The following is a 13,265-nucleotide window of genomic DNA, read 5'->3' on the forward strand; positions in this document are numbered from 1 at the left end:
GTTTTATGATTTTTTGGACTTTTTAAAACCATAAATGGAGTAGAAATAGAATGCTTGAAATTAAGTTGCAAATTACCAAGCACTTGCATTCTTATTTCACTATTAAATTGTGTGCAACTGTTTACATTCAAAGGAATATACAACAATAATTATTTTTTACAATAATTGAACTTGGATTTTGCACTTTTAGAAACTATGAAGTTTTTCCCCAAGGAATTTACAATCTTCAACATTGTTACTAGTTATGAATTTGTTGGCATATTTAGATAAAAAATCAGTCCTCAACAACAAATGCAAGCTCTCCAAAGATATTGAAAGTCTAACATTGCCTTCAAAATATAGCTCACAACCCTATATAAATGGTCGATGCCAACAGATGTAGTGTGACTGCTTGGAACTACAAACAATGACCACTAATGGTAGCAATTTTGCACTAATATTTTCCTCTAAACTTTGCAAATTATTATTAATATGAAATGCTAGATCTTGATCACAATTTGATCATCAAATTAAAGCCAAAGTCCAAACTCTTTGCTAGTGTTCTTGCCTGTGCCAAAATGGAACAACTAACAAGTAGAGATCAACCAATTCAAAGTGCAAAATACTTAGAAGAATTCCCAATTTTTTTAGCTTCCAATTGCTCAAACCCTAGCTGCCACCAAATCAAAATGCACAATACAATGCTTGATCCTTGAATTTGGATGCCTTTATAACCTCGAATGCAAATTTACCATAACACTGTTTCACTTAAGCATTTAAAATATTGGCTTTTTTTTTTAATTAAGCAAAATAGGTTTTGCAGGGTGCTTGAAACCTTTTACACATCAAAATATTATCAATGGAGCCTAAACAAAAGATACAAGAGACCAGAGGTGAAACAAGTCACCAACCAAAATAAGGTGACCAGGGTAGCCTCACAGATAACAATACACATCTGCTATCAAATAAAACTTAATAAAACCATTTAGCACCCTTTAGTCCCAAAAGAGTGAGATCTAAGAAGTCGATCAGAGGATTGTTGGGAACATTTTTATTTTTTTCTTTAACCTTTGTCCAACCTTCCTCCATAGAGAAGCCTCCTTCTTCCAAACTAAAGCATTGACATCTGACCCAACTGGAAAAACAGGCAAAACCACACTAGAAAAATCGCCCATAGGAACTCGACCCATAGAGGGAGGGGCTATTGTGACATCAACATCCAACAATGGATCAATAGCCTAGTAAGACGAGGCAGAGCTACAGGCACCCACAACAACTATTGTCACGAGGGAATCCATAGGAATAGAGTCTTTAAAGACAGAGTAATGCTAAACCAAAGCCCCAAGTCACCAAGAAGGTCTTTTCTTTGGTTTCCTCAATTTTGCAGGACAATGTGTCACAATATGTCCAGTCCCGAAGCAGACCCTACAATGGAAAGGAATTCCTTCATAGTCTAGAGTATGGATCCAGGAACCATTAGGGACCTCAAGTTTGATCTTCTCAGGGAGGCCCTTCGAAGTATTAACCACCATGAGGATGCGAGCATAAGTAGTATACAGAATATCATAAGATTTAGAATCCATTGTTTGGAAGTCATCAATCGCATCTCCCACAGCTTCAAGAATTGAATCAAGCCACAGGTGAAGGGGAAGATTTGGGAGCCTGACCCAAAGAAGCATATGAGAAAAAGATTCAAATGCAAGGTCACAACTCTTGTGCCAAGGTTTGGCCAACAAAGGGTAACGATCCTCCCAGTTGAAGCGACTACACATAAAAGCCCTCTTGTCATCAACAACATCAAATTTTACTATGAAAAAACCCCTAGCCATAGGGTAAATGAGGACAAATTTAGAAATCAACGGGTCCCAGTGCTTAGAATTCCAAGCATGAAGAGCTTGAAGGGAAGGCTAGAAGCCTCAAGATTTAAAAATAGTTGCTCGCTCATAGAAGTCCTCAATTTTATGAGCAATTTCTTCAACAGCATCATCCTCCAACTCCAACCAGATAGGATTGCAAACTGTGACAAGAGCCACAACCAAGGAAAAAACTGGACGATCCAGAGCCAAAACCCCCCAATCATGGTCATTAGCTTTGAAAGTTGCCACATCAGCAAAAGAGGCAGCATTGTCGCCAATAGTAGAAGCAGAAAACCTAACCCTTGATTGAGCGCCGGAAGAAATAGGCTGAGCAGACACAGCCGCAACAACCATACTTGGCCCAAGCAATGGTGGGAGCAGCTAGTGGGAGCGGGAGCAGGAGTTAAATATTGGCTTTTGTTGCAATGTGTGAAATATAATAGTTCATTATATTTTCCTCCAAATATAAACACCACATCACTATATAATTAAATAAACATTTAATGCACTTGATCAGACTTAATAATATGAACATTGTATTTATCATTAGTTAGATGGAATTAAATTAATGATTATTAATGGACTCTAATAGCTCATTAAATCCTCTGAAAGACTCACTCCAAGTCTAGTTGCTTGTTGTGTAACTTGATGATGGCAAGGTACACTTCTAAAATAACACTACCTATAAATTGACTTCCTATAAATTGTAACTCCCAAACTAGAAGTTTTGTTGATGTACCCACAACTCCATGCTACTACCAATAGTTTAGGTTCCCTACTTAGAATAGTAACCCCAACTTTCTCAAAATAGTAAGTGTGTCAATTTGACTTAAATGAAGAGCAATCTGAAACATCCTTGCCCAATAGAGTGAGAAAATAACATCTAGCTTAACCAATTAAGACCATCCAACTAATTGATCAGCCCACGAAGGTCACTAATAAGCTAATCTTTAGTGCAACTCAAGGTGAGCTAAAATGAGGACATTAGAATCTACTATGAGACGGTGGAATGATTATCACCAACTTCTTGTCCCAGTCCTTTCCATTGTTGTTGACTATTGCAATGTAAGTTGGAAAAAACAAACATTTGGGCTTATGCAAGTATACCAACTAATGTTTTTGGCTTTGATCACAAGCATATACAACAATGGTGTTCTAATGTGATTGAGTCACTAAATTACAACATTGATAGGGATCTAAATGACAAGTAATTATTTTTTTGTGCAAGGGAATTATGGAGTTAAAGAAAAGTCTTCTAAAGGTGGTGCTATTGACATTGTTGACATTCTACTCTGGTCATTGCAAATGTCGCTCACATGATGAAGACATAGACTAAATGTGAATGTGAGTGTTGAGATGCCCAATTTTCTTCCATAACCATTATCTTAACTTGCATTATACTCTTTAAAGTTTTAAATTAATTTAACATAAAGGTATTAATGCATAAATTTGCATCAAGTTACCAAACAATGTCAAAAAAAAAAAATTTGGAGGGACAAAATCTCTTAAATTACTTAGGAGATGTCAGTGAATGTTCCAAAGTAGGAACTCACAAAAGAATCAGAAAACAAAGCTTTTGGAGACAACTATAGCATTTTTATTTTTTAAAGATTCTTTTGAAAGATTGTTTATTAGTGTTATCTTTTTAAAATATTCTTCAATATGTGAATTACATTATTTTATACTAATTATTATTTATTGGTTGGTAGGTATAAAGTTTTCAAACCCATAATCAGCTAATGTGTATTGTTTTACTTGTATTTAGTTTAACCTTGAATTGTTATTGTGGTAACATGGCTATTTACCATTGATTTTTTCAATCTAATAATTATTACAAACTAGTATAGATGTATTAAAAATTCTATCTAAATAAAATTTTGATAGATATCTATTATAAAATGATTAAAAATTAATTTACTACACCTAAAAATATTTATATTTTTGCTGTATTTTAATTTATTTATTTTGCACTCACTTAAGTTTTTAATTTCAATTTCTAAAAGAAAATTATTTATATCTCTAAAGTTTATAATTTTAGAAAATATTTGAAGTAGTTTTTGTTAAATTATTTTTAAAAATATACTTTATTTATAATATATATTAAGATTTTGACATGTAAGTGGTTTTTAAAGTTAACTTTAAATTACAAATGTTAATGTTAACACACTCACACCATCCCACTCCACCCTTTTTGCCATTGTAAAATGCCTATGAGCATTAATAAGAGATATTTTTATCTCATTATTATAGATAGTTTCAATTAGCTTTTTAAAAGAAATTATGTGTATTGTGTCATCCATACCAAGAATATTGACACCACAATCAAAGAAATTGAAAACTCAAGACAATGATAAGAAAACATGTGTTGGTCGCATTCATTGTAATCACTTGTAGGCTGCAAACTACAAATAAGTGATCCTTCTTCCTTTCCCTATTCTTGCACATTAAACTATTCACTTTTTCCTATGTATTATTTACTATTTTTAAATCTCATAATTAAAAATAAATAGCTTCCATTAGGTTTTAAAGAGAAATTATAAATAATATAAATATTTAATTTTATAGGGTTAGATATAAATTAAAATATAATTATCATTAAGTGATGAATTTTATATATTATTTATAATGTATATTTTATTTTAAAGTAATTTCAACAATTTTTTTTTAATATAGTTATATATTAGGAAAAAGTACAATCTTAAATGAAGTTGGGTTCATTCTCAGCCCCTCTCTCAATGCACGTCATTTCAACATATTTGATCCATATGTTATCTTTGTTCACATAGCGTAAAAACATCAATTATTTTCATGTAATAACAAACACTACCCTAGCTTTAAGGTCAAGTTCTATCAACTTTTTCAGAGGGACTGTGAAATGAAAATGATGGGTTTTTGTGAAATTGGGAATAAAAAGGAAAGAAAGGGATCTAGGTTTAACTCATTCTTTATTTTTGATATTCTCTCTCCCTCCTTCTTGGTGGTTTTAGTTTAGAAGGCAATGCTTCCTTGATTAAGGTAATATATTTATGGAGAAAGATCTTGAAAAATTTCTTAGTTTTATCATAAATCAAGAAGGATTTCTTGAAACTGTGTGAATTTGCATTGGAATAGGAAATATATTCCTTTTATTTAATTTTTGTTCTTTATATAATTATTTTACTAACCATTATTTTACTAGGTTGTTAGACGTGACATTGGATTCTTATGACTGTAGTAGAAAATTGGATATTAAAATGGATGCATGATGTTTATTTATTTTAAAATATTCATTTCAAAGTTTTAAAAACTTGTTTTGGTCCTATCATGATTAAATAAACTCTTTAAACTTGTAAGTGTTGGAAAAAGTGATGGGTACCATGTGGTAAGAAAAGAAAAGTATAATTCATTTTTTGAAATTATATTTTGAATAATGATGAATGTAAATAGTGTTTTGTGCATGAATTTATCGATTGCTATATTTTGTGAGATGAAATTCTCATGTTTGATACATAACCAAGTTTTTCATATAAGTATTACATGTTTTAATCTTATTTTTTGTGCCTTTTTTATATCTTTTGATAGACATTTGCATTTTTGGACTTAGGATTGGATACAAGTAGAGTTGACTCATGCTCATCCTTTGATATTTAGGATGTCCTGATAAAAAGTGTTATATGGAATGATGGTGTTGTTGAGAAAAATGAGAGGGAAATCAAACATTCATATCACTTAATCACAAAGTTTATCACTTAATGTCATCTTTTCCAATGTGAATCTTATGTGCTCAACAATTTACTCGTGGTTTGCCAACACCTTACTATATTTACATTATAATTACATTCTAGAACTTCACAATTGCACTTGATGCAACATTATTCAAATATGGTCCTCTAATCCCTTCAAACTTGTGCAAATTTAAGTTATGACCTTATTTTTAGGTGTACTTTATGTTCTCTCTAGTTATAACATTCATTCCATCCCCTAGGTCGAATGTCGCCTTTTTATGGTCTCATAATTCAATCTTGACATTGTAATCAATAGTCTATTTGGATCTAGCGCCTGTGAGCTAACTACAACCCACCAAACAAATTTTAGCCAATTCTAGGCTAGACAAGTTGACTAGTTAACTTGTTCTTGAGGTACAATTGAATAGGTTAATTTTCCCCTTGGATCTTGTGCCCAAACATGGGGTTGGCATTTATCATGAAATATTTGTGAGGTATTCAAATCTATAGCCAACCTACTTAATTATGTCTTCTAATTTGTTACAAAGGAAACAATCGTGCCTCATTTTGGTAACATGAAATCAATTGCAAGGTGAGTGGTCCAACTTGGTAAAATCAAGTGATTACAAGTTAGAAGCCCCAATTTTTTGACATCCTTTTGAAGTGAGAATTTGGCTAGATGCATATACATCAATTATCTATGTTTCTTTTGTCAAGTATTCAAGATCTCTAATTCATTATCTACATCATCATGGAGTTCAAAACAAATTACGTGGAAGGCTAGGAGTTCTCTTTCCACCTAGGATTGGGTATGATATCCTTGTTATTTTCAGATATATGCATTTCAACTTCATATTTACATGTTTATTTGCATGCATTCAATTAGACATTGATTACATTTACATGCTAAGGATTCACTCTATCACATATAGGGTTAGATCTAGGCATTTTCTTATCCATTTTAGTGCATTAGTAATTTAGACATACTCTAGATTCACAAGCACTATGCAATTTGTGTATCCTATCAACTACCTGTAGAGGTGGGAATCACCAAAACATAGGGTTGACCAAGACAAACCCTTGTAAAGCCACACACATCATTTCTTAGATTTGCAAGTTCAAACTATCTAAATTCAGCTATAAATTCAAAGATACTTTATAGGCATAGAAACATGGTCACACAAAAAGTTTAAGCAAAAAAGACCAAGAACGAGTTGAGAAATCAACTTGTCCCTAGGAATAAGTTGAGAAGCTATCTTGTCATCAGGGAGAAGTTGAGAAGTCAACTCACCCTCCTAATTTACTATAAAATTTCAAGAGCAAGAAGTTACATGCCTTAGAATTTAGATTGAAATTTCCATTTTTCTTATTCTATTTCCGAGTGCAGTTGTTCTTACTTTTATCCTTTTGCACTTACTTTCATAGATCAAACATGTCATTTACATTTACATTCCCTTTTAATTTTGATTAGGAATCTGAACCCTACATTGTGTAGATCTTGCATTGGCACCCTTACTCTCTTGGTTATGCTAATTGATTTCACTTTATGGCGGTTTCGTATTGCAATGTATGTAGGAACTAGTAAATAATCTATATCTTAACATTGCTTGCTAGTTTCTATTCTACATTTTGGTGAGCCTATCCCTTTCATGCATTATACCTTTTGTTGTGAATAGTTAGATTTAGTATTAGTGTGAATTTGAGTCTTTCTTTCTCTAGTTGGACTGCATTCATATTTTGAGAAAATACAAAGAGAAATTGCATTTGAAGATAATTTGCAACATGTATGATTTTTTTATTCAAGAGTATACAACTTTTGATGATTTGTTTACTTGTTGAAATACTGACACCCTTAATGAGTCCTATAATTGTGAATATTTTTTTTATGTTAGATGAAGCCTTTGGTGACATCATCTCTACTTAATTTCACTCTATATCCCAAATAGACCTTTTGGAAAATGTTTCTTAATTTTTATCCTTTGAGTAATTATATTTGAAATATTAAAAAACATAAGGTAGTTCATCTTTCTTAGGAAAAATCTACAAAAAATAACTTGGACCTATACAGCCACACACACGTGGTTTCTTAGATTTGTAAGTTCAAACTATCTAAATTCAGCTATAAATTAAAAGATACTTTCTAGGCATAGAAACATTGTCACACAAAAAGTTTGAGCAGAAAGGACCAAGAATGAGTTGAGAAGTCAACTTGTCCCAAGGAATAAGTTGAAAGGCTATCTCGTCATCGGGTAGAAGTTGAGAAGTCAACTCGTCCCTCCTAATTTACTATAAAATTTCAAGAGCAAGAAGCTACATGCCTCAGATCATCAAACCTAGAGTTACAACAAGATCTGAGGTTTTGGTCATAGTCAAATTCAGATTGAAATTTCTATTTTTCATATTCTATTTCCAAGTGCAGATATTTTTACTTTTATCCTTTTGTACTTACTTTCATAGTTTAGACATGTCATTTACATTCACATTCCCTTTTAATTTGGATTAGGAATCCAAACCTTGCATTGTGTAGATCTTGCATTGGCACCCTTACTCTCTTGGTTATGCTAATTGAATTCACTTTATGGCAATTTCATATTGCAATGAATGTAGGAACTAGTAAATAATCTACATCTTAGCATTGCTTTCTAGTTTCTATTGTACATTTTGGTGAGCCTATCCCTTTCATGCATAATACCTTTTGTTGTGAATAGTTAGATTTAGTATTAGCGTGAATTTTAAAATCATAAAAAGAACCAAAAAAAATCTCTCTTTCTGTAGTTGGATTGCATTCATATTTTGAGAAAATACAAAAAGGAATTGCATTCAAATATCATTTACAACATGTATGATTTTTTTATTCAAGAGCATACAACTTTTGATGATTTCTTTAGTTGTTGAAATACCAACACCCTTAATGAGTCTTATAATTGTGAATATTTTTTGTATATTAGATGAAGCCTTTGGTGACATCATCTCTACTTAATTTTACTCTATCTCCCAAATAAACCTTTTGGAAAAAGATTCTTAATTTTTATCCTTTGAGTGCTTATATTTGAAATATTAAAAAACACAAGGTAGTTCATCTTTCTTAAGACAAATCTACATCAACCAACAAACTTGTGATAACTGTTAGAGGATGTACGCAATCAAATTCTTCCCAAACCCTTAATATGCATATGATTTCTATTAAGGGATATAATCAACAAAGTTCTCAAACGTTCAACAAACCTGTGATTCTGGTTGAAGGATATAATCAATCAAGTTCTTTTCTAACTTTGAATAAGCTAATCACAACTATGAAGGGAAAACCTAAGAGTTCTTTGGAATTTATCAAAAAATATCATGTGGTGGCTTACACTTATAGCATAAGAAATAATCTTGAGCATGGTTAACTTTAGTGGTGAATATTCACCAATTAGTGAATTTTGTACATTGGCATGCTTGAATTTGATGAATTATTTCAACATATGGGGTAGGACATGTTGCCCAAACTTTATAAAAATTTGTCGCACTCCCAAGCTCATCGCCCAATGATTTATGCAACCAACTTCATTATTTATGTGATATAGCCAATCAAATTTATTTTTTGCACATGGAAATTTCAAAACGTTCACTTAAAATTTTTGAAGGGGAATTTTTCAGACGTTTGAAATTTTCCTATGGTTTTATAAGGTTTTCTTTAAAGGGAAATATGTGTGCCACATTTTATGGACATGTGTCACAAACTAATGTCATTTTTACCAACTTTATTATTCATGGAAATATATTGGATGCATGATAATTACCTCAAAAATGACAAAATTATGTGTTTTATTGTGCATGCTTTGCCAAATATTTTGGATATGCAATAAGGTTCCTATCAAATTCGCCAAAAAGAATTTCTATAAATGCATACATAGATCAATGTTAGTTTACACAATTGAGGTCAATTGGTTCTCTCAATTCTAATCAATAACAAAGTCTCAATTTCTCAAACTATTGAGAGCATTGGTGAGTGGTGACTACAATCGATGCAAAGGTGAGTAACTCAGACCTCTATCTATTTGTAATTTGTGGTTCATTATTATTTAGTAGGTACAAGTTAGATTGTTGGTGGTTAGTGATCACCTTGGAGACCTCAAACATGAACATCAGAGATGATGACATCTATATTTTTTGTTGTAGTTGTTGGAATTCCTTTTAGAATAACTGAGAGGGGTGGGGGGGTGAATTAGTTATTCAAGGTCTAGATATACAAAATAAAACTTTTCACAATTTAGTGAGCCCTTAAAACTTTCTCAATCATGCATGCATTCATTGTGTGTTAACTTAAACTGATATGTTACTATAACATCAACATGCAGAGGTATAAAACATAAAACATAACACATCCATCAGTACACTTGACACAATGATTTAACATGGAAACCCAATTTGGGAAAAACTGCCAGTAATATGCTACTCCTTTTTCACTCTTCTGAAGTGATGCCCTGTTAAAGGCCAACCTTGTTAAAGGTTACAACACAAACTGTTAAGTGTGACCCAGTTAAGGGATTTCAATCACCCTATTAAAAGTGAGCGTTGTTAGAGGACTTTAGGCCATTCACTTGGAATGCCACCTTGTTAAAGGATTTTCTAGTGACTATTAAGTCAACCTTTCTCCAAAGGATTTAACCTAATTTGATATAATTGTTAGAAAGTATGAGTAGAGTTTTGATCTAATACAACCTACAACCTTACTTGCAAATTACAAATCACTATTCAGTCCTTAACTTTTCTTGGCTTCCAATCTTTGCAGCCCTGATAGCTTGTTCACTCTTCAAGCATTCATCATTTTTAAGCCTTCTTGCTTAGTTTGTCATTGCAGACTTCTTATCTTGGGTTGCTTGATGAAGCAAACCCTCTTCCTTCTCCTTGTCAAATTTTTCACTTCCAAAACTCTCTAATCTCTATCCAACATTGCTTCATGACTAGACATTCTACATATAAAATATTAGAACTCTTTTCCTACTCATTATCCATCACCAAAATTTGCCTAGGATACAATGTATCTACCCCATATCTTGTCTTCTCTAGAAACTTCTCCTAGAATCCACTTGAATTCGCCTTCAAAATGGTTTACATAAGATTATGTGCCTCCAACTCGTCAATCTTATCTTCCTCCTGATTCACAAGTTCCAAGAAAACAAACTTGTCAACTTTTAATTGGTGAATCTCCGATCTTTTTCATAATGCAGTAGCTCGGCATTATCAATTTACTGATGCTTGACACATACAATGTTACTCAGCATATACTATAAAATCTCTCGGCATCAACTAGATTTTACTAGTGCTCGACATCAACTGAAAATCACTCAGCTTCTACTAACTTGCTTGGCACCCATTAGCTTGCTTGACATCCACTAGAAATTGCTTTCACTCGGCTCCAACTAACTTTTTTCTCAGTTTGCACTAAGTTTGCTTGACACCTTCTATCAACTTGGTCAAGCTTAGCAAATGAACTTTGTACAATCTTTTTCTTCTAAACTTTCTAAGTGTAGCCAACTTTTTTGCAAACTCAAAGTAGATCATCAATACATTATGTTATCACTATATTAACTAATTCTTGCACTTCAATACATAATCATAACTCAACCTTTCCTCTAGGTACTTTTGTTATATCTTGTTGATCAAATCTTCGTTATCAATCAACTAAGTGATAGTGCTTGAAACATATAAGCAATTATCTTACCAACATGTAGCAGGTTTGACATCAGTGACAAAACAATGCTTGAAAACACTTCTTCAACAGTTCTCTTACTCAAATGATCTTTTCAATCATATATCAACAATCTTCCTCTTTGGAAGTGATGTCAAACCAAACTGATCAACCAATCAAACAAATGATGAACATCTTGTTCTATCAAACTAACTAGGTTAAAATAGTAAGGCAATACCAAAAAGAAATCTTATGAATAACACTTCTCCCTCTATCAGTAACTTCTTCCATGGATCAATAGGATATATGAATATCTCCCTTTTTATTGCTTTTAGTCTTCTAATCTTATGATGATGAACTCTTCTTTCTCCCTTGATTATCTACTTTGATCATCTCCCTCTTGATCAATAAGCATTTGATCAATTTACTATACATTCTCCCTCTTTAACAACAATGCCAAAGACATATACTCAACACTTGACATCTTGATCATCTTGCTTGTGACAAATTTGAAATTCCATCTCTTGTGATTACTTTAGGCATTTTGCTAAAGTAAGATCCACTACATCAATTTGTATTAAATAAATATTAGCTTGTTTGATGTAGGGTATTCCCTCTATCTTTTACATAGCCTTTGATAGGGGCATCACTCCTAATTTACCTCTCAAATACTCATAAGCATCCTTAGGAAATGCTTTGGTGAAGATATCATCAATTTTCTCCTTTGCATTAATATATTCTATCTTCACCTCTTTGTCTTGAACTAACTCCCTTACATAATGATACTTTATTGCAATGTGCTTTGTCTTTGTATGCATTACATGATTCTTTGATATATTTATAACACTTGTATTATCACAATAAAGTGTCACTAGTTCAGTGATTTCTTTCTTCATTCCCTTTAGTAATTATTTGATCCATACAATATTTGTGCAATTGATAGCAACAACAACATACTCTGCTTCAGCAATAGATTGGGAAGTACAACTTTGCTTCTTTCTTGTCCATGTAACAAGTCTTCTTGCTTAAAAAAAATACTTCTCCACTAGTGCTTTTTTTGTCATCAATATTTCTAGTCCAATCAGAATTAGTGTAGGCTTTCAGTTCAAACTTTTCATTCTCCTTATAGTATAAACCATACTCTTTTGTTCCTTTCAAGTATCTCATTATTCTTTTTACAACCATCAAATGATTCTCTCTAGGATTAGCAGAGAATCTAGCAACTATCCCCACAGATAATGCAATATCAGGTCTGCTATGTACTACATATTGCAATTTTCCAATCATGAATCTATATAATGTTTGATTGACCTCAATTGAATCATCATTCTTTGATAGCTTGAGTGTTGTTACCATAGGTGTACTTACTAGTTTTGAATTCTCAAGTCCAAATGTCTTCAATATCTCCTTGACATACTTTGACTGAGCGATATATACACCATACTTCATTTGATAGACTTGTAATCTCACAAAGAATTTGATTTCACCAAACATTGACATTTCAAACTCCTGTTTCATTTGATTTGCAAAATCTTTACACAAAGCATCTTGTCCTGTAAATATTATGTCATCAACAAATATTTCAGATAAGAATATACCTCTTTCTTTGTCTATCTTCATGTACAAATTGTTGTTATCAATAGTCCTTTCAAATCCAATCTTAACAAGATAAGTATGAAGTCTCTCATACCATGCTCTTGTTGTTTGTTTTAATCCATATAGGGCTTTGTACAATTTACATACCATGTCTTTATTGTTTTTATGCACAAATCCTTCTAGCTATTCTATATAGACCTCTTCTTCTAATATACCATTTAGAAATGCAAACTTAGCATCCATCTGGTAAACTCTGAAACCTTTGTATGCAACATAAGAAAGCATAATTCTTTCTCCTTCCATTCTTGCAATAGGGGAAAATGTTTCACCATAGTCAATTCCTTCTTCTTGTGCATATCTTTTACAAACTAGTCTTGCTTTGTTTCTTGTCACTTCACCATTCTCATCTAGCTTGTTCCCGAATACCCATTTTGTGCCAATCACATTCTTGTCTTC

At 32.3% G+C, this 13,265-nt stretch overlaps 1 protein-coding gene across 1 annotated transcript; it reads right to left on the reverse strand.

Moving 5' to 3' along the window:
- Window positions 1-1,325: 1,325 nt before the first annotated feature.
- LOC149534972 (uncharacterized) lies at window positions 1,326-1,808 on the reverse strand. Its single transcript, XM_089806097.1, has one exon. The coding sequence runs from the start codon at window positions 1,806-1,808 to the stop codon at window positions 1,326-1,328; it is 483 nt and encodes a 160-aa protein (XP_089662223.1).
- Window positions 1,809-13,265: the final 11,457 nt, after the last annotated feature.

This window comes from Cupressus sempervirens, chromosome 10 (genome assembly GCF_028749045.1).
Source record: "Cupressus sempervirens isolate cs-2001-9-10 chromosome 10, ASM2874904v1, whole genome shotgun sequence".
NCBI lineage: Eukaryota > Viridiplantae > Streptophyta > Pinopsida > Cupressales > Cupressaceae > Cupressus > Cupressus sempervirens.